General features: G+C 49.3%; 1 protein-coding gene across 1 annotated transcript; it reads right to left on the bottom strand.

Moving 5' to 3' along the window:
- Window positions 1-452: 452 nt before the first annotated feature.
- LOC142588818 (uncharacterized) lies at window positions 453-21,822 on the bottom strand. The gene is made up of 5 exons (XM_075700635.1): window positions 21,793-21,822; window positions 20,289-20,428; window positions 3,248-3,546; window positions 1,602-1,688; window positions 453-470 (listed from the first exon to the last, which is right to left on the bottom strand). The coding sequence occupies exons 2-5, from the start codon at window positions 20,371-20,373 to the stop codon at window positions 453-455; spliced, it is 489 nt and encodes a 162-aa protein (XP_075556750.1). The 5' UTR covers window positions 20,374-20,428; window positions 21,793-21,822.
- Between the last annotated feature and the right edge of the window lie 1,117 nt (window positions 21,823-22,939).

Below are 22,939 nucleotides of genomic sequence, written 5' to 3' on the forward strand. Positions count from 1 at the left end.
ATATTGGTGCGCAGTCGTTTTGACAACCACCGAAGTGCAAGCTCCCTTTGCCGGTATTATGACACCGCAAACGTAGACGAGGCTCTTGTGACGAAGAGAGAAAGAGATCTTATTTACTGGAAAGGTGGAGGTTTTGACCAGAGCTGGTGCACTCTATAGTCTTGTACTCCGCACCAGGGAAGAGGGAAGGTGTGAAAGTATTGCGATCTTCTGATGAGACCGTCACAATAATATGACCATCATATGAGCATCATCAGAAGCCTTAGCATATGAAGCATGTTCTTTGTATTCATAGAACTATTTACCGGGGCCGCCATTTGTTGAGCAACTGCAGTGCTGAAAATCGCACTTGTGTATTAGGAAGCCACGGTATAACTTAGGTGACGAATGTGGGCGTCGTCAGCGCAGTCAAATGAACCTTCAAATTGGTTTCCCTAAAACTGCTGTCGCAATCAAAAGGGCACCGTCTGCTGCAATGTATCACATTTGAGAGCAAATTTACGCGCCAAAAGTAATATACACTGTCGTAGGAGTGCTTCAGTGGCCTCTGATCCGGTGTTACTCCAAAGTCGAACCCAAATCCAACCAACTAAGTGAGGTCGTAATACCCGTGACAACTCGGGTAAAGAGGTATTTGTAAATTCAAGTTCATGTCACTCCTTCTTTTCCTTTCTTTCGTGCTAAAAGGCGCAGCATTTGACTTGAAATGTGCACATTACGCGGCCGACAGCCGATACAGCCGCGAACGCTGTATTGTAAAGGCGGCACTTTTTTCCTACATGTCCTAGTTGTTTCTCCTCTCGGTGCACACACTGTTTCGTGAAATGTGTCAGAATTCATCTGTGATACCGCATAGACTTCAGGGAATAAATTTTGCATTAGCTATTGACCAACATTGCCTACTGTTGAACGCACGCTCTCGTATTTAAGCATGTAATTTTTATAAATGTAAGCAAATTTAATTTAGTGTCATGATCTTAAAAAAATCTTGAGTCGTTGCCAATATAGAAACAGCAAAATGAGTCCTTTACTGCTTAACGTCTGTCTGAGGGTTTTGGTTTGACCCAGTTCGATTGACACAGCCAGCTGTTTCGTATCAGGCCCAAGCGGCACATTACCAAACGTTATTTATTTTTCCTTGCGGAATCAACGTACCCATCATTTTCGAGCGGCAGTGCCTTTTCTTGTTTTATTGACGACATATAGCATATAACATATAGCATATAGAAACTCAATGGTATCACCGAATGTACCTTTTCGGACATCTATGACGGTACATTGTATGGAATTGCAAATCAGAAGTGGCAAAGAAGATACGTGATTAAAAAAAAAAACAGGGCACCAGTAGTGTTTCAAGAGCAAGTGGAAAGTGAAGGAAACAAGACCTGTTTTACATGAGTTTATTCATACTTGGCAGATGATTAGAAGTATTCTTACACCCGGGGACGCTGACCCCTGATCAAAAACTGTGCATCCATGCGAAGGAGGTAACTCCATAACTGCTCGATTTGATGCTTCATAATGACGCTGGTATAATGCACGATTCTGCTGATTGCTTTCGAGGCACCAGAAGTAAACATTTGTGCGTCTTCGAAGCTCACAGGGTAGATTCTTGATAGCTCCAGGTGAGCTGGGTCATCACTCGTAGGAGCTACTTTGAAGATGAGCCGAAGCTGGCTGCTGGATACCTTATTATTGTGAAGAAAGGACAGAAGTATAAGGTTAATATTGTCACGCGGTGGTGACGTTAAGAACACAGTAAAAATACTGTGAAAGGCAAAACTAGATCTTTATTGGGCGAACCTGTGCCCACAAAACAAGCTACTTATAGCACAACGAAAGTGGCGAACACAGTCGGCGATCGTCGAAAATCTGATCTGCGGGTCAAGCGCGTCGGCTTTTATAGAGCAGTCGTCGAATGTTCTAGACTAATCGTTCGGACCCGCGTGCCTTCCACAAAGTTCTACACCATTCGCGTCAGGTGATGAAATCAGGTAACATAAGTCTCGGCGACAACAGACAGCGGATAGAAGCATCGATAACTTTCCAGAACCTTCGGATACATGCAGGCGCGTCCCATGCTGTGCGATTACATTTGTTAGGCGGCGAAACGTGGTTGCCCGATAAAGATAAGTACACGTGTCAATATGATGTTTAAAGCATATTGCGGCGCCTTTAGAAAAAGTCGTTATAATGATCGCTGAGATAAATATTGTATCTGGGCACTTTGCTGACTTCTCTGATTATTTTTACGGGCTGCTTCACTGCAAATGGTTAGCTAATGCAAAAAAAGAAAACTGGAAATTTGCAGTTACAATAGCGGTTAAATGGTAATGGTGGTGGAATAAGGGCTGAGTCCAAGTAGGACTCAAGTTTCCAAACCTAAAATATTGTAATAAGTATATTTGTTTAGGGAAAAGAGCAACACATCAGTTCAACTATATAGCGTAGCCAATGCCATTTCTGATGTCATTTATTTTCCGCTGATCTTTTCTTGTGCTGTGTAGGCTTGACACATTTCCTGCAAGCAGTCTTCTAGATATAATTTACGTAGGACGGGCACTAGTTTTGCAATTTGAATATGCGACCAAGTTGCATTATTTTTACAGAAAAGTTTTAGAAAGCGGTTGAATATCTACTTAAATGATTCAATTTCAAGCCCTTTAAAGAGAAGTCACTAACGAAATTACACATTTTTTAAGCAAAAGAAAACCGTTTTGCAATCTTTTTGTGGTAGACGCACTTAGAGTGAAGTAGTGGTAGGTGATTGTGCTACGATTTTGCTGATTCAACAAAATAACCTACTTGAAAAACCTGAAAACAGATACGTTTATTGCTCATACTGAATATCCCACAGCCCTCATACGTTCACGTTAGACTTTAGTTCATCAACCTTGAAAGGGTGCAAGTCAGTGAACTGACTCGTGGGTGTATTCGCTGTTTAAAATTTCTCAGTTGCGCACTTGAGTGTGCTCGAGTACCCAACATAAGTCGCGACCATAACACACCCTGTTGTCGAAACAGTGGCTCTGCAAACACTTTCGTCGACTGCTTAGAGATGGAGGAACAAGTGTGGCGACCTTTGCTATGCGGTCTGAAGCCATTCTTCTGCAAGTATCTCATCAGGCTATATGTCAGCATAATTAATTCGTATATTAAAATTGACTGTTCATTGACTGCACATCGCGCTACGTCATGGTGCTAGGTTTCGAGCACCGTAACATATCGGAGCCTAGGTGACACTTACCTTCATACCCATATGCCCTGATCCTCCGGTGCAGCCCCTCCAGTTCATGGTAGCAACAAGCGGCACGCGAGCGAAGGCGACAACCTCGACGTACGTGGTAGTCTGGGCAAAGCAGGCGCTGCTGTAAGGCTTGTAAGCCCACAGGTCTCCAAGCCCCGTAAGGGTAGGGTTGCCAAGCTCCAATCCCATTTCTTCGTTGCCCTCGAACAAGTGCGGGAGGGTTAGGTTGTTGGGAATTTGCCTCAGATAGGTGCGTATGCGCTCCGTGAAATCCACCTGGGGAGTGCCAGGGCAAGGTCCTGCACAGTTCAAAGCCAGTCAGAATAATGTTTTTCTAGCAGCCTGAGAATCTGTAAAACAAGTTTGCTCAGCGTATGAAACATTCGGGGAGATATACTGACGGGCACTTACCATCCCTAACGTGAATGAAAAAAAAACACTCATACAATGTAATGGTTAGCATTACATGGCAACAACAATATTATATGTCTTAAAATATCTTCCTGGGCAACCTTACTGCGTTAAAGGGAATGGGAAATCCCAAGGCTTGAAGCCATGATGTGTGACATAACTGGTCTTAACTATACGTGTTCAGACCACATTTATTACAAATTAAGCCTAATTTAAATCTAGCTCGATCAGCGGCTAGGTTCTCATACCCATTAGGCCTGATCCTTATGAAGCGTGGAATGTACGAAAGCTTGTTGAACTTGAGTGAGAACACATAGGTACGGATATCTTCGGAGCTTCTTTAGTGTTGGCGACTAGTGCAGAAACAAATGAAGCTGCACAAAAAAGGTGTGAATAAGCCCGAGATAACGTGAGTGTGCGCTGCAGACTTATTGACCACTTACAGTCCAACGGCATTTAGCCCCCTCTCGTGCGGCTAGCAGGGGCGACATGTTCCACCGGAGCTATTACACCGCGCGCGAGCTTGCTTGGCCGGCAGAGGCGAGAAACATAGTAAACGCTTGAATACACAGTTCTAATGCAAGTCAAAGTGTGACAGATTTTAGGAGTGCGTTGAGCTTATGACTGTGTCCGGAAAGAAAAAGAAGACAACGCAATATCCCGCAAGCCAAGCTATTGTTATCTATAGCACGACATTAAGCAACTGCTAAAATTAAGGTTGCAGGTTTATCAGCCTTTTAGATGCCACTAAACATTCGCTTACTGACTAAGTTATTAGGCATGGTGTAACACGCACTCGAGAATATCACAGAATTCACTCATTGACCGCGAACACTAGCTGCCACAAGGCTGGCGTTTTGGAGAGCACATAAGCGGCGCAGAAATTCTGCATCGCGCGGCTTCTCGCTCCAACGCGAACTAGGCGCGTGAGAACACAGAGCCCTCAAAGATGGTAGCGATTTCAGTTCTGCCAGCCGTTGAACCAACCGTAGATTACCTACAAGATAGAACATGCGTTCGCCATGCACCGGTGCGGCCAGATTAGAACGAGACGCGCACCCTGCCGCCTCCCCCCCAGCCCTTCTAGCGCGCGCTCACCTCCCCAATTCTTGTAACTTATGGAGATATATTACAGCAATTGCGTTTATCGCGACGACAATGCCCGGGCCCCAACCAAGGGATTGGATAAATCAGAAGAATGTAATGTACGAACGCTACAAACCACGTTATTTGTTAACCCAGTCGAGCTACATGCTATTCAGCCACAGTCCATTTCCGCCGAGTGTAAATTCTGCGGGCAGAAGGCAGATTTGTAACATATGCTTTGGGTCTGCCAGGCTAATAGTGCCTTAAAGACTATACAACAGCCAACGTGGGAAGGATGGGGGGCAGGCCTGCCCAGCTCAATTCTAGAGGACCAGCAAGCCCTCGTGGAAAGAGCCAGGGTGGCGGCCTTAGCCAACGGAATTCCGCATTAAGAATCTGACCACCCTTCTCCTAACTCCCCTCCTCTTTTCCTGTCAATAGAACGTTTTCATCATCGTAAACGCCACCGTGCACGTGCGACGAGACGCCGCGCGTGCCGCGCAATAATCCACCATTCCTTTCGGCTCACGATCGCACGCTTTGCCGCGCACCTAGAGCATGAGGCGTGCGACCGCGATCTTCCAGCACTTCGACTTGATACGGACTACCCAAAGATGACGGTGCAGTCGCCAGGAGTGATCATATAATTTCTGTTCCTATACAATAAAAAATGAAAACGAACACACGCCATCGTACTGCGATCGGCGGTCAGCAGCCTAAGGGACAAACTTTCGGTGATCATCGCATCATCGGCTTGAAGTGCCCGCCGAAATCGCCGTAACCTTAGACTACGTCCGCCCTTTAAATATTGCTACGGAACAGTAAAGAGGCGAGCAGTGAGAAAACGACGACGACGATTAGACGCTAGCGCGGGCTGTTGCCTCTTGGCGAAGCGCGGCGTATTTTCTTGTAAATATATTTGTATGTAGCTTTTCACCTGCGTATTCCTACGTAACATATCTGGTGGTGGTGGACGTTCCCTGTACCTCGTCACGTCACGGTACGTCGAGCCTTGCTTCATGGCTCCCGGCGACGACTACTCGACTCCGCCAGCTCCGACACCTGCATGCCACTTCGACGACCTACATCACTCTCCCCGCTCCTCGTGATCCTGGCGTATTCTCGGGCAAAGATGGGGAAGACGTGGATGACTGGATCAGCTTGTACGAACACGTCAGCCGCAGTAACCAGTGGGACCCTACTATCATGCTCGCCAACGTAGTCTTTTGCCACGCTGGCACACCTTGAGTTTGGTTTCGTACGCATGAAGACGAGCTGACATGTTGGGATTCACCTAAGGAAAAGCTTCGAGACTGGTTCGGCAACCCCTACGGTCACCAACTTGCCGCGCAGAAGGCGCTTTCCGGCCGTGTGCAGATATCAACAGAGCCCTATATGTCACCTACATTCAGGACGTCTTGACTCTGTGCCGAAAACTTGATGCACACATGACTGAGCCAGACAAGGTTTCCCACATCCTCATAGGCATTGCCGATGACGCCTTCAACTTGATCGTTTCCAACAACGTGACGACGGTGGATGCAGTTATAAAAGAGTGCCGCCGCCTCGCACTCGCTAAAAACCGACGTATTGACCAGCAGTTTGCCCGTCTGCCCAACATCCGAGCGACATCTTCCTGTGCCGGCTCTCCTCGTCCCAACAAAATTGCCGATGTTACCAGGATCGTCCGGGGCGAGACCGAGGCCGCAATAGGCTGCCTTCGACTCCAGTCCCACCAACCCGTCTCCAGTCACGGTTTCCCTGATCCAGGCAGTTGTCCGCCAGGAGTTCGAAAACATGGGTCTTCACACCATCTGCTCGGCCCATCGCCCTGATACCAGCCCGGCTTCTTCGATTACGCCCCGTCCCGCATCTTCTTACCCACCTCATTTCCGCAACCAATCTGAATGGCGCACTGCTTACTACAAGCCCATTTATTTTCACTGCCATTGTATCGGGCACATTTCTCGGCACTGTCGCAGTCGCTGGAGTTCCCCGACCCGGTCTACTTATAGTGCCTACTCTCGCCCCCCAGGTGGCCCTTCTGGTCCCTATGCCGCATGCTCCGATAATGCCGCCACTGATTCTCCTGCACCGAACCACCCCTATTCTCGTTTGCCTTCGCCCCAAAGAACGACAATCTCGCTCTCCCCAGCCCCGTCGCTCCTATTCGCCGACCTCCTTCGGACGCCGCTCCCAGCCTGAAAACTAGATAATGCAGTGCCTCGAGGTGACGCTGCATTGCCCCCTACGCCGCCAAATCCTCTACTGACGTTGCCCACTCATCTGAACCTTCTTGACGTGCAAGTCGACGGTGTTTCTATGTCTGCACTTATAGAGACTGGGGCGCATTTATCGGTAATAAGCGCTGACCTTCGTAACCGGCTCAAGAAAATTATCATGCCCGCCACGACGCATGTTGTCCTTGTCGGCGATGGCGGAACAGCCCCCGTTATTTGTATGTGTACCGCCCGCGTCTCCTTCGCCGACCGCTCCACTATCGTGATATTCCCAGACATCGCCCACTGTCCCCACGACATCATCATCGGCTTAAATTTCCTCTCCGCACATTCTGCTCTCATCGATTGTTCCGCCAGTACTCTCCGCCTTGACCTGCCTGTTCGGGATCCCGCTGAACCACACATCAGTCGCCTCAGTTCCGTCGACTTCGTTCGCTGGCCACCTTCGGCACTGATTTACGTTGACTTAGTGTCATCCCCACCAATCCCCGACGATCACTAGATCGCGGCTCCTATGGAAGACGTCCTCCTTAACACGGGATCACAGTACCTCATAAAGTTTTATTTATTACGGCGAATTGCGTCGGCCTGCCAGTGGTCAATTTTGGCTAGACGACACAGGTGCTGCCACGCGGGATGTCTCTGGCCCAGCTTTGCTCATTCGAGGATCATTCAATGGCATTTATTGCATTAGACGACAATTCATCCGATCCTCCTTTACCATCGCAGTCGGCAACTTGTACCATCGCCGACTTACAGAAAATGATTGCGCAAGACTTGCCGTCCGAGCACGCTCGTAAGCTCTACCGCAATCTGTTTTCCTACCACCATATTTTTTACTTTAACGATCGTTTTTTCGCCCAAATTGCAGATCTTAAAGATCGAATTAATGCCGGTGATGCCCCCCTATTCAACCCCGCCCGTATCGAGTGTCACCGGCTGAGCCTCAAGTTATTCACGCAGAAGTTCGCAAAATGCTTGCCAAGAACATTATTGAACCGTCATGTAGTCCATGGGCGTTACCTGTGGTACTGGTCAAAAAGAAGGATCGCTCATGTCGCTTTTGCGTGGATAAGCGGTACCTTAACAGGGTTACCAAAAAGGACGTATATCCCCTATCTGGGATTGATGACGCCCTTGACTGCCTCCCATAGTGCTCGCTATTTCTCCTCTATTTACCTTCGCTCTGGCTACTGGCAGCTTGCGTGGACGATCTCGACCGCGAGAAGACTGCTTTTGTAACACGCGACGGTCTTTATCAATTCAAAGTGATGCCGTTCAGTCTATGTAACGCCTCTGCGGCGTTTCAACGCATGATGTACTCCCTTCTTCACGGTTTGAAATAGTCCACGTGCCTGTGCTACTTGGACGAAGTTATAGTATTATCCGCAACGTTCGCGACACACCTCGAGCGCCTCTCAGCAGTCCTGGACGTTTTTCATCGTGCCGGTGTGCAACTCAACGCATCGAAGTGCCAATTATGGCCGTCGCCAGATTACTGTCCTTGGACATCTCGTTGACGTGAACGGAGTGCAACCGGACCCAGGCAAGATCCACGCGGTTACGCACTTCCCTGTTCCGAAGTGTGTCAAGGGTGTGCGCAGCTTCATTGGCCTTTGTTCGTACTTCCGCCGTTTCGTGAAAAATTTCGCCGCCATAGCTCGACCACTAACCGAGCTTTTGATGAAACACTTCCCTTTCCTGTGGGGCGATAACGAGGCCTCTGCATTCTCGCATCTAATCGACCTTCTCAAAACGCCTCCCGTACTGGCCCATTTCGATCCTTCTGCGCCTACCGAAGTCCGTACTGATGCCAGCGGTCACGGAATTGGCGCAGTACTGGCACAACGCCAGCGCGGCCACTACCGTGTTATCGCTTACGCCAGCAGGCTCCTCTCACCCTCGGTGCGCAACTATTCCATCACTGAGCGTGAGTGTCTAGCCCTAGTTCGGGCGGTTGCGAAGTTCCGCCCATACTTATACGGCCGACCCTTTTTCGTTGTCACAGACCATCATGCCCTTTGCTGGTTATGCTCACTGAAAGATCATGCAGGAAGACTTGGTCGCTGGGCCTTATGCCTCCAAGAATATTCGTATACTGTCACCTACAAATCTGGCCGACTACACAAGGACGCTGACTGCCTGTCTCGCTACCCGGTAAACGAGCCTGATGATGGAGATAGTACTACCGCCAACGGAATTTTCTCTGTGTCTGCCTTCGCTAACATCGCCGATGAGCAGTACCGAGACCGATCGCTGCGAGCACTCATCGAGCGTCGGCGCTCTACACCTACCGACGCATCCGTTCGCCGATATGACCTTCAGGGCGGCATTCTGTACCGAACGAACTTTCTCCTTGACGGATCTGATCTTGCTCATGTCGTGCCATAACATCTACGACAGACTGTGCTCTTTGAGATGCATGACGCACCCACTGCAGGGCATGTTGGGGTAACCCGCACGTACGACCGCGTCCGCCGCCGCTTCTGTTGGCCTGCTCTTGCTCGCTCTGTCCGACGCTATGTTGCTACCCGTGATCCCTGCGAGCGTCGGAAAACACCTCAGGTGTTACCTGCCGGTCATCTCCAGCCGATCACCGTCCCTGTGGAACCGTTCTTTCGTGTTAGATTAGACGTCCTCGGTCCCTTTCCCACGTCATCTTCCGGGAACAAATGGGTAGCCGTCGCAACTGATTACGCCACCCGATACCCTATCACGCGGGCTTGCCCTACAAGTTGCGCCACTGACATCGCGGACTTTCTCTTGCGTTACATTATCATGCGTCATGGCACCCCGCGACAGCTGCTTACTGACCGTGGTCGAAACTTCCTCTCGAAAGTTATCGTCAACATTGTGCGTTCCTGCTCCATTGAACACAAGCTAACTACCTCATGCCATTCTCAAACCAATGGCCTGACGGAGCGGTTAAACCGTACTCTTACCCATATGCTGTCCAAGTAGGTTTCCAAGGACCACCACGACTGGGACCTTCCCCTTCCTTCCGTAACATTTGCGTACAATTCTTCCCGGTACGACACGGCCGGATTTTCCCCATTTTATCTACTGTATGGTCGCGAACCTGCCTTACCCCTAGACACGGCACTTCCTCCTGCTGCGGTCTCAACAAGCGAGTATGCGTGCGACGTCATCGCCCTCGCCGACCATGCACGCCAGCTTGCACGTGCTCGACTGACGGCCTCACAAACCACTCAGCAGTGTAAGTACAATGCCCGCCATCGTGACGTACAGCTTACGCCTGGTGCGCTCGTGCTCCTGTCATGGCCCTCTCGTCACGTCGGACTTTCAGAGAAGTTCCTTTCGCGATACACAGGGTACTACTGCGTGCTGCGCCAGGTGACGCCTGTGACGTACGAAATCGCTCCTGTAGGTTGAACCTCGTCCTCTCCTCTGGCATCTAGTGATATCGTACATATCACTCGGCTCAAGGCCTACAACACTGCTTCCGAGTCCGGCCCTTAGTCGCTCCGGGACGGCGCTTTTGCCGCCGGGTAGTGCTACGGAACAGTATTTGCGATCACGAAGAGGCGAGCAGTGTGAAGACGACGACGACGATTAGAGACTAGCGTGGGCTAGCGCAACACCGTAGCCACTAAGCCGCTGGAGCGTGTCTTACCGAATATTGGTGTGCACTGAGGATGGTGCCGCTTTATGCTCGTGTGGACAAGCATGCACATGTACTGGTCCAGGAAATACCCACCACCCTATATGAAACTAGTTCATAAACGTCTCTGTTCAAAACGGCGTGTTCTTGTAGTTGAGATCTTACCAGACGATGAAGAAAATAGGTTCTATCTGCGCAGTTAAGCGGTCTAAGTCAAACGTTGCTGCTCATCACCCCTAACACAGCCACTTATTTTATTAATGGGGAACATGGTCTCCCGCTCAGTTCTCCGTACATTAGAAAGCAGTCTTTAGTGTGGCCATAAAACGTGTTCGAGCAAGAACTTCTTTCTCCACACACACTTAACCTCGCATGCCCATGATTCAGACTGTTACTCAGATTTTAAAGATATTATCTTAAGGGCTGTTATCACATTCACGGTATAGCGGGCCAAATGACGAATCATTCCTAAAATATATTCATAATTTATTTTCGCGCGCTGCCGTACGCAGTATACTGCAAAGGCCCTAGTGCAATAGCCACCTAGCTTACGCGTAACATTGCCGTTACTTTCACGAAAAATAAACAAGGTGGCTCGTTTGACACACCGAGGACATTGTGGGGAACCTCTATTGATGTGCTATAAAGCATGAAAGAAGGGAGAAAACGGGAGTTCACTAATTATTATGAAAGTCGCAATTAAGCCTGATATGTTTAAACTTTCCCCAAAGGTTTCCACTAGCACGGTCCTTACACCCAGTGATTATGAACCCGGCGTCACGTACAGTTCTCTGTTAAGAACGGTGTAACCGTTTAATGGAAGCACCGCGCTTTTCGGCGCTTGCCTAAGATTTTTTTTCGTAAGACCCATAATGAACTGAGGCTCTTGAAACTTTGCCCACAAAGCGCCCTTTGGATGCATCAAATTTTTTTATGGTATCTTTATGACACGGTCGTATTATTTTCGTAGATTGGCAAAACCTGCTGCTTGTGTCATAAAACACGTTTCCACAACATCTGGCGCGCTTGTATAAGTATATTGCCAAGGCCGTGACTAACCTGTAATGTTCAATACTTTTGCACAGTTTACCCGTAACATGGCTGCTACTTCCTCTCAGTGTAGAATTGCTGTAATTTTGGCTCTATTATAAGAGCGGTGAATAATAGTAAGTGTTTCGTACCTCTAAACATGAATAAAACGAGGATATAAATTTCTATTTAGCACCTCACGTGACTGCGCCCCCCCCACTTACGATTTCTTGTAAACAGAAACTTGGTGAATAAGCCAGTTCTTTCAGGATACCACGAAAACATGCTATAGACGTTTCCGCCGAGCTTCTAGAGAAACACTAACAACTTCGCTCTATAAAACGCAGATACGTAGGTAGCGCAGACTTTGAGCAGAACTTGGTAAGCGTTGTCTGACATATTGAGTAAAACTGGCCGCTGTACTAATTGTGTATACGATAGCTAAAAATTTGAGTACCACGACAACGTAGGCAACGAGGCAAGATAAGCATCTGTCCAGCCTAATTTCTTTTCGTGTCTTGTTGTCGAGCTCAGTTTCTAGGCAGCGCATTTCTGGCGACTATAGTGGATATCTTGCACGAATTCAACTTCTGGAATTACAGTGCGATATATTTTTCAACCTGGCAGTAATTGAAACACTCGCGCAAACTGTTTCGGAGACTAAATGTAGTGCAATCTAAACGCTGTACAGAGGCCTACAATTTCACAAATTTTCGATTAATAAGCGAGCACCGCGAAATAATGTTTGTTCCTCCTGTTTACTTCAGTACATTGTCGCCTTCAGCTAGCAATATTTGTAGTGGAAACTTTACGCGAGGCCACAGTGAGGCTGCAGGGGGAACAGTAGTCGGTGAAGGTGCAGCACAAGCTGAAACACGCGTATCAGACATTACCCATTAGCTTCTATTCCCATTAGCTACCCATTAGCTTCTATTCCTCAGCACGGCAGATGTCCTGAGCACAAGTACCCTACATAACGACGCCGCGTCAATGGCAGTCTGCCGGGCAGTGTGTGCGGACCATGTGTACAGTGTGCACTTGAGTCAACCACGCGCACTCTTCAGTGAGCCAACGACATCCCTCTGGCGAAGGACGCGGCTAATCCCAAAGCAACAGAATGCGCGTTGCATGGAATTTCTGAGCAATGACCGTGGGCTGGTCCAGTAGCAGAGCGGGCTCCGGCAAAAAGTTCCGGTTTGATTTCAGCTCCAAGTGGGCTGGAAAAGATATCAGCTTCGCTTAGGTTTAGATGAAAATAACTGATCGGTTATCTTGTGGTTGGACACCCCGTTACTTTGTACCTTTGTGTGTTGTGAATAAAATGGCTGGAGCAGAAATTGGCGCAGTTTGTCGGACATTAAAAAATAAAAAGTAATGAATCGCAAGATACTACTTTACCGCGTCGGCGTGAACCATGAAATTATATATTCCGAGTGCATTCTTTAAAAAGAGTTAGGCTCCTTTGGCTCTTCCCTTGACATAGCGGTGTGTTTATTGGATGGATGGAGTAACTTTATAGAAAGGTCCTGCGAGCTACGGGGCGCAAGGTCCCATAGAGCGGGCTACTCCCACGTTGGGACCGGGAGTTGTAACTCCCTGGCCGCATCGTGGGCTCGCTGGACGGCCCAGAGCTGCTCCGCCAGGTCCGTGCTGCGTAATGCGTCTTGTAGCCTGGCGGAGTCTTGATCCTTGTTTGCGTGGGTCCGACCACACGGCCAGAGCAAGTGATGTACGTCTAGTGTTCTATGGCAATTTTCGCAATATGATGTTTTGTATAGGTCAGGCATGTAGTGGTGGAGTCTGTTCTGCGTGGGGTACGTGTTTGTTTGAAGCATTCTGAACGTCAAGGCTTGAGGCCTGGTGAGCTTATTGTGAGGTGTGCTGTATATTCTGCGGTCTAGATAAAAGTGCTTTATGATCTCGTTATATGTGGAGGGAGGGTCCCGATTCTCGCTGGGATGGTCACGACCAGAATAGGGGGCGTCGCGGAAGGTTAGGTCTCGCGCGCTCCTGTGAGCCATCTCATTGAGATTGCGAGGGGCGTCCTCGATCTCTCCGAGGTGTGCCGGGAACCAGCAGATGGTGTGATGCTGCAGCGTTGCGGATCTATTGATTATTTGTACTGCTTGTCTTGCAACTGCTCCTTTCTGAAAGGCTTTGACGGCCGAGCGTGAATCGCTGTAGACGTGGGTGGTAGTCGGGTCTGTGAGCGCGAGTGCAATGGCAACCTGTTCTGCTATCTCGGACTTGTGGGTCTTGACTGTGAGAGCGTTTCTCACTTGACCTTGCTTATTGATCGTGGTGGCAACGAACGCTTTCCTGGTTGGGTACTGTGCCGCGTCAACGAAACAGGCTAGGATCTTCTTATCACGTATTTCGCGCAGGATGAACGATCCGCGTGCCAGCCTTCTGGGTTGATGGTGCGCCGGGTTCATGTTCCGCGGCAGTGGGCGAACCGTGTAAAAGTTTCGTATGTCCGTCGGAACGCTTTGATATAGATTCTCGATTACTGTGGTGTCATGACCTAGTTTGGCTAGGATGTCTCTACCCGGTTTGGTTCCAGAGAGTCTTGTCCATTGAGCCCGTTCTTGAGCTTCGGCGATTTCTTCAAGTGTGTTGTGTACCCCCAGTTGCAGCAGGAGCTCTGTCTCGGTGTTCTTGGGGATTCCCAGCGCTAGTTTGACTAGCTTCCTCAGTTGTACGTTGAGTTTGTCCTTCTCCGCTACCTTCCATCTGTGCATGGCCGCCTCGTAGGTGAAGTGGCATAGCGCAAAGGCGTGTGTTAGCTTGAGAAGATTTACTTCCTTAAGGCCGTGTTGTCTGTTGGCTACGCGTCGTATGAGGTTCAATGCATTATTCGACTTTGTCACGATCTTCTCCACTGTAGCGGCGTTAGAGCCGTTGCTTTCAATGAACATCCCAAGGACTCTGATTTTGCTGACGTGTGGAATGGTTCCTCCGTCTTTTGTTCTGAGAGTAATGACGTGTGTGTCTCTGATTTCGTTCTTTGGTTTGGGACCGCTCCTCGATGGTTTGTAGACGAGGAGCTCCGACTTCGCAGGCGAACATCGCAGGCCGGTGGGAGCGAGGTATTCCTCGATCACGTTTATCGCTTCCTGCAGAGCGCTTTCAATTGATCCCAGGCTACCTCCGGGGACCCAGAGCGTTACGTCATCGGCGTATATCGTGTATTTGACGTTCTCGATTTGATCCGGTTTCTTGCCTAGGCCAGCTAGCGCAAGGTTAAAAAGCGTCGGAGAGATGACAGAACCTTGCGGGGTGCCCCTGCCTCCGAGTTTGTATTTCTGGGACTTGATTTCCCCTAGACGGAGGGTGGCCGTTCTGTCGCTCAGGAACGATTTTGTATTAGCGTAGAGTCTCGTGCCGAGGTCGAGGTTGGAGATCGTGTCGCGTATGTAGTCGTGTGATAAATTATCGAATGCCTTTTCGAGGTCTAGCCCTAGGATTACTCTCGCGTCTCTCGTGTCTGCGTCAATGATCTGATGCTTGAGGAGCTTCATAGCGTCTTGGGTGGATAGCCCGGGTCTCAAGCCGATCATTGCTGCGGGGTAGACATCTCTATCTTCGAGATGTTTCGAGAGCCTGTTTAGGACCGCGTGCTTGGCTACCTTGCCGACGCAAGACGTCAGCGAGATAGGTCTGAGGTTATTGATGTTGGGCGCCTTGCCAGGCTTTGGGATGAGCACGATAAGGGCCGTTTTCCAGTCTTCTGGTAGTGCTCCATTCCTCCAGATTTTGTTGATTTCCTCTGTGAGGGTTTCGATTGAGGTTTCGTCGAGGTTTCTAAGTGCCTTGTTAGTTACGCCATCCGGCCCCGGCGCTGACTTGCTGTTTAGGTTCTGAAGCGCCGTGCGCACCTCTTCGGTTGAGAAGTCCCGATCAAGCTCTGGGTTGGCTTTGCCGCGATATGCATCGGCGGTCGTGCCTCTAGCATTTTTGGCCAGCGGGAGGTACTTGTCGGCAAGACGGTCAATGAGCTCATTTTCCGTAGTAATTTTGAGTTCCTCGTGCATGATCTTGTTCAGCGTACGACCCTGGTCCGCTTTGGTTTTGGTTCTATCTAAAAGATGTTTGAGCAGGTGCCACGTCGTCCCGCTGTTGATGCGGCCGTCCGCGGCGTCGCACACCTCGTTCCGTTGCTGGTTAGATAGTTGCGTGCAATATTCTGCAATCAGCCGGTTGAGGGAAGAAATTCTTTTCCTGAGCCGTCGATTGTGTCTTTGTTCTTTCCATCTCCTGGTGAGCGATTGCTTGGCTTCGAGCATGTGGGCCAGTCGGCTGTCCATGCTTTGAACGGGAAGATCTGTCTCTATTTCCTTCGTGGCCGCCTTAATGTCGGCCTTTAGTTGCGACTTCCATTGTTCCATTGTTTCGTTGCCTGTTCGGCGTTCGTGTCTGAACTCGCGGAACTTGTCCCAATCGACGTACGTCATTTTTCTGGGTCCTCTGGATGGGGTGTCAATTGTTGTCTCAACAATGTGATGATCGCTGCCCAGATCCTCGAAGAGGTTGTTCCACTGATAGTGTGGAACGTTGCGGACGAAAGTGAGATCTGGCGTTGTGTCGCGGTTGACCGAGTTACCCGTTCTTGTGGGGTACTCGGCGTTCGTGATGAGCGTTAGGTCTAGTTCATCGGCGTCGTTTAGCAAGTCCTTGCCTTTGGCTCTGCTGGCGACGTATCCCCAGGCCGTGTTAGGGGCGTTGAAGTCCCCGGCCACGATCACGGGGTTGTCGCCGGCACGGTTGCGGGCGAGCTGGAGTATTTGCTTAAATTTTTGTGCTCTGTGCTTGGGGCTGCTGTAAACGTTGAGGATGAATATGCTCTTGGCGTTTTTGGCTCTAGGGAAGACTTCCCTGAGAATGAATTCGCAATTGCTGTGGTCGTGATTAATGTTGTGTGTCGTGTGGGCTAGCTTGTTGCTGACCAACGTGGCGATACCTCTACATTTGTGTTGCGGTGTCGTTGCGGTCACGTCATAGCCGGGTAGCGAGGGTGTAGCGGTATTTGTCTCTTGTAGGAGAATGACTTGGGGTTTGTCTTTTTTGGCTCGAATGTATTGTTGCAGGGGTGCCTTTTTACGGACGTAGCCCCTACAATTCCATTGCCAAAGGCGAAACGTTTCAATTTGCACAGCCATCTTTGTTGTTGGCGTTGGGTGGCCTTTGTGAGGCCACGTTGTTGCTATGTCTATCGAGCGACAATGCTCGAGGTAGCTTGGTGGTAGTAGGCTGTGACGTCACAGACGGGTGGTCTGCCATTTCTAGCGCGTTGAGCCTTGCGCCATGGATGTTGATCATCTCCATCATGTGGTTGATCTGTAGCGTTATCCTGTCGTAACCTTCCTTGAGGGTCCCTATTGTCGTCGCAAGTTTGTCTTGCCCTTCCTTTAGTGACGCGACGGTAGTTGCAAGCCCGCTGAGCAGTTCCCTGATTTCCCTAATGTCACTGTCCGTGCTCGATGGATGTGTGTTTGTCACGGCTTTTCTCTTATGCGGATTGCGCGTGGATTCCACGACCGGTACTTCCACTACCATGGGTTCTGATGTGACTTCGGTTTGATTAGAGTCGTGGGGTGGTGGCGTTTTGAGTTGTCTGATTTCCTCGACAAGTTGTGTGATGGTTTGCCTTAACTCTTTGTTTTCGTGTTCTATTCTTTTAATCGTATTTGCTATTTCTACTTGCTCTGGCCGTGCCATCGGACTCACCTGGCTGGCGGCCTGCTGTTGGTGCTGCTGTTCTTGTCGCTCCTGTTGTTGGTGCTGCTGAACTCGCTGGGCCCACGTCAACCGGTCATCACCGCCAACTCGTGGGCTGGGGGCGAATCGTATCCTTGACGAGGATCGCTGGCTCGGGTTCCTGGAGCGTCCTCGCGATCGTGACGATAATCGACCGCGGTTCCTCGATCTCGAGCGGCCCCGCTCGCCGGACAAGCGAGCATCTGCGTTGGCGGCCACGTTGTCGTCGATGGCGCTACTCTCGGCGTCCTTGAGTGGCGGGAAGTTGTGCTGACTCAGGGCGACTGGCCCTGATCTCGTGGTGCTTTTGCTTGCGTTTGCTGCGATTTTTCTTTCAACTCGTCGTCTTCGGACGACGTAGGGGAGTTGGAAGCGGTTCTTGCATTCCTTGCTTGCCGTGACATGATTTCCCTCGCAGAGCGCACATTTGATCGAGGTGCACACATGATCTGCGTTAGGGTTTGCTAGTCCACAGCCTTTGCAAATTGCGTCGTCGGGCGAGGGGCATACGTCGGCACGATGGCCGAGTCTGCCGCACACATGGCACATGGCGATCTGCTTTCGGTAAAGGGAACACTTGATCAGGGCGTTGTCGTATCTGACATAGTTCGGGACTCGAAAGCCGTCGAAGGCGATGATGACCGTGCCAGTTTCCTTGATTCTCTTTGCCGCCAGAGCGAGCGGGTTACGTGGGTTGACGATCTTGCGGTTTATGGAGTCCTGCGTCTCATCGAGCGGAACGCCTCTTATAACGCCTTTGCATGTTTCGTGCGGCGCCGTCCTATATGCAGTAGATTCAAACGTTTGCTCTCCTATGGAAATGCTGCGGATCCTGAGGTATTTTGCTGCGTTCGCTTCGGACGGTGTGCTGACCACCATGATGTTTTGCTTCAAATTGGGGCATATCGTGTCCTCGCTTCGCTCGGTAGATTCGATGCAAGCAGCCATGCAAATTGCTTTGGTGACCGTAAGTTGGCCTACCTTGGCTATGTTGATACCGCCACGTATGCGAATCACGATCTTGATGTCATCTTGGGGCAGCGCGGGCATCCTGCTTGCTTTGATCAAGGAGTTTCTGGCTGTTGAGACACTGGCGTTGGTATTTCCTCCCTTTCGTTGGTGGTTAACGAGGTTGGGCTGGCTCAACGCAGTCTTGATTACTGACGGGCGCGGCGCCACGATAGTCCACCCTGCATCTGCGGTGAAGTCTTCCGGGCGCATGTCTTGGCCATTGACTTCGTATGCCATGGGAAGGCTCGTTTGTTGTGATCGCTGGAGGCCACCACAGCCGGGGTGGGCGCGGGGATGTCTGGGGTCGGCGGCGGCTTGGTCGGAGTCGAGACGTGCGTTAATGGCGGCGGCCGTACTCGCCGTTAGGCTTAGAGCCCGAAGTGGGGCGGCGAGAGCTGAAATCACTCGTAAAAAAGTCTAGAGGTCACGCACTTGCCGAAATGTGGTCTCCCTAGGTAGAAGAGAACTTCAAGAATCCGATTCCGAGTAGAAAAGGCACAAAACTGGGCAAAAGGCACATTGAAATTGGCGAGAAAGTGGGAGCCGGCGCGGACGCGTCCGCAGCAAGCACATGCTTCTTCTTCCTCCGTGTGTTTATTACTGTCTGGTTATTTCTGTGAGCTGGAGGATGTCCTGAAGTGCACGCGCGCACGCACACACACACACACGCATGCACGCACACATACACACACACGCACACACACAGGCACACGCACACACACACACATACATACACGCACACACACATGCACGCACGCACACACACACACACCCACACACACGCATGCACGCGCACGCACGCACGTACACACACATACACACACGCACACACACGCACATGCACGCACGCTCACACACATACACACACACGCGCGCACATGCACGCACGCACACACACACACACACGCGCGCGCGCACACGCACGCAGGCACGCACGCGCACATACACACACACGCACGCACACGCGCATGCACGTATACCCGCACACACAACATTCCTGATGGTTTCTTCTGAACTCGCGCCTCCCAGCACAGAAGCCCGATGCTCTCACGCCATAATAGGAGGAACGAAGCACCCTTCCGAATTTTCCTTGTGCAAGCTAGCTCTTTTTAATGATTGCTGTGTTACGCGCGCTAACGGGAGCAGTAAACTAATGAAATGCGAGTGCGCGCATTTTCTTGCTAACATGACCATTGTAACGTAGGGAACTATTGATCATCGAACTTTACTACCCGACTCTCATCTCACAACGAGGTTGCGGCACGCTTCTACCAGATCAAGCCTGTCGTGTTTTATGATACGACACGGTCTACTGCTGAACAATACTTCCGCTTTTCTAAATTCTACCGCGGAAACTGAGGAACGTTTGCCTCTCTGAAGTCTTGCACCACTTGTAGTGTCGCAATGCGCCACCTTACTCTGCTCGCTTCTCACAAAAGATTCGCGTTCACCGTTTCCAATAGTGGTCAGGACCTGCAAAATTTTACATCAGAGCTCTCTTCGCAGACCCTAGAGGAGTTTCTCGACCGTGACTTCTGGCTGCAGCGACTGTCTTGCGGAATAGCTCATACCCAAAAAGAAAATTGAAACATTGAGCCTCCCGATGGTGGCATGAAAGCTTTTTCGCCGAGCATAGCAGTCCGATGCCCCATTACGTCACAATCGCGCGTACACCTCTACCGCGCCAACTAGCCTTTTCGAGATGATTACCGCGTGCGTCCCAATGCGTAGCATGGGTGTGCGAGAGCATATATGCGCGCACAGTTGTTTACTTTCACGCAAAGATGCGACAGTTTACCCTCGAGCGCGAGAAGAAATGTGATGTTATATCGCAAAATGCAAAACACTTTCGAAAGGTCACTATGGAAGTGGTATTCTGACTTACCGATTGACACGCTGAATGGAGTCTCCTCTGCAGTGCACAAGTGCAGGGTCAAGAGTACGGCAAGTGCTCTGGCGAGTGCTGCCATGATTACTAGTTCTTTGTCAGTCTACGATGATGACGTGTCAGTGGTGGCCAGAAAACTGAAAAAAGAAAAACGATGGTGCATTTTACAGCAGCAGGAAAAAGTCATTGGATGAAAAGACACAATGAGAGGGCGCTTTTTCGACCGTCCTTTCATCTGTTTTTCTTTATTTTCCTAGCGTACCTATGCCCAGCTACATTCTGTGTAGCTCACTTTATCTTCTGCTCATGTAAAGAGAGAAAAAAGAACATGCCGCAGCGTGGAGGATGAGAGGGCTAACCTTAATGTGGAAAACGTTTTTTTCTCTAGAAACACTCGAATAGAATAAGGAAGCACTTGAAATTTAGCTGAAAAACAAAGCTACTTAAACATGTAATAGGCGCTCGTATGCAGAAAATCAAAACGGTACAGCAAGTCTAAACTCACCATTCCTAAATCTATAACGTTATTTCCTGACTGTACCGAAAATGGTAACATTGCTTTGCCCTCACAACGGCGTTCAGTGAATCTTAAAGGTAATACTTTTCTTCCCTACCAACAGAGTGAAGTTCATGGGAGTTGGGAAACAAACGTGCTAAAATACCATGGAGAGCTTTGCTACACAAAACATACCTCATGTCTCGTGTTAATACTGCAAGATTCAGTTCAAGGCATAAAAGATTCGGAAGGAAATGCAAGGTTTGCAATAGCCATACGCGAAGACGTATATTTTTTTTTTCTGTGGTGGCTCATTGCGCGGATTGCGTATGTGCGTAATGCATTGAGACGAGAAGACGGGCATAGGAGCTAAAATGCACGCTTAAATAAGTGAATTGAAATGACTGCCATTAAATGTGTTAAAGCATTTCTATCGCATCATCTCTTTTGCCGAATGCCTTTTATAGTGAAAGCTATAATTCTTTCAATTTCTTTTGTAAACTGCCATCTTAAATATTATGCTTATATGTAGCAGAAAAAAAAACAAGAACTGCTAGTGGCTGTGTAGGTTGGAGCGTGCGTAGGCAGTAGCACTCGTTCTGGGTGCGCAGTCGCTGACGCACGATTCTACCTCGCCAACGCAAGCACTGCTACGAGCTATAATTTTGCTTTCAAGGATGAACTTGATTCATTTTTGTCGCCGCTCATAAGATTTCCTGTGCCATTTCTTCGCGCCGCCCGTGCTTAAAAACTTCCTAGAGCTCGTTGTGGAGGGTAGTTGCACAAATAAAGATGACACATAAAATTATAAACGGCATGGCTGGTGCCTGGACGCGCACCCTGTCGGCCTATGCGCCGTCTTACCTCCAACGAAAACCCATTCCAACCATACCAACAACCAGTCATACTGAAAACGAGATATGTTGCGTAGAAGAACTGCATCAATTACACCTACCGCACATCCAAACAAATTGAGAAAGATGTGAACAGCTCAGAGGATATTACCTTTAGTGGTGAGCCTTCGGACAGCACCACAGAAGATGACAGAATGGCAATGCATTCCGATGGTCTGTGGTCTCGGTCTTTTAAGCGCCCGGGGCACTTTTTTATCATTCAAACGAAATATCACTCCACTACGCTTAAAGCCTTATCAGCCACATGATACCAAGGAGGAAACGCACATAGCAACGAGATCGTCGTGGAAACTGTAGCTGTAGTAGCGGGTAACATGACTCATTGGGTGCTCTGCATTTCCTCTCGCGCTTGATAAAGTTGACAGTTCAAAAACACTGGCGCAAGGTTTGCACTTTCTAAACTTGTCGGTCTGATTACCAAGTGCTCTAAATATGGGTGTCCCTTAAACTCTTAAACGCTCTCCTTTTGGCGATGATAGTGCTCCGCTATTCAGGTCCGTCTCCGTCTATCGAAGTGCAACACAAGTGATAGCGTTCGTATTGACATTTTCACTAAATCGCCGTCTGTCTTATGCAGACGAGTTTGATGTCCTTATACCATGACGAGGCAGCGCTTCGGCCGAGAGTTTCAGAGTAGGCATAAATAAATGGTAAGCTCTAACTGCGTTTGATTTTTGAAGCCTGAAGGGGACCTCAACCGCTGAAATAAAAGCTACAATATTTTGGCTTCCTCTCATCGACCTTCTTTGTCAACAAATGATTTGCCTATTTTAGTTTCTTTTCTTGTTTTAGTAAATGTACACAGAATCACAACGTACAACCACCGCCACCGTGCTGTTGTTTTATAGGCGGCGCATGTGCGTCCCGCGTCTGGAGGTCTATTAGCTCTGCATAGACGTGAACGAAGCCTATGACGGCAAAAAAGTGGCAGTTCGCGCGATATGTGAAGCATCGATTCTAATAGCAAATTAGTGCACAGCTTTACTAACCAATCATAATTATTTTAATGGCCTTATAATGCTGTAAATGTAGGCATACTATCAAAATTAACAACCGTGATGTTACGCGAGCATGAGCAAACATGAACACATCTCACTCGATGACCGAGAAAACTCGCTGTCATACGCTGGAGCGAGTAAGCGCGGCAGCAGCAGCGAGCCAATTGATCGTCGTGCTGCCGCGTGCCCAACACATCACATCTATAAATAATTGTGAAAAATATAAAGGAAAGCTTCAAA

Source organism: Dermacentor variabilis, chromosome 7 (assembly GCF_050947875.1).
Source record: "Dermacentor variabilis isolate Ectoservices chromosome 7, ASM5094787v1, whole genome shotgun sequence".
NCBI classification, from domain to species: domain Eukaryota; kingdom Metazoa; phylum Arthropoda; class Arachnida; order Ixodida; family Ixodidae; genus Dermacentor; species Dermacentor variabilis.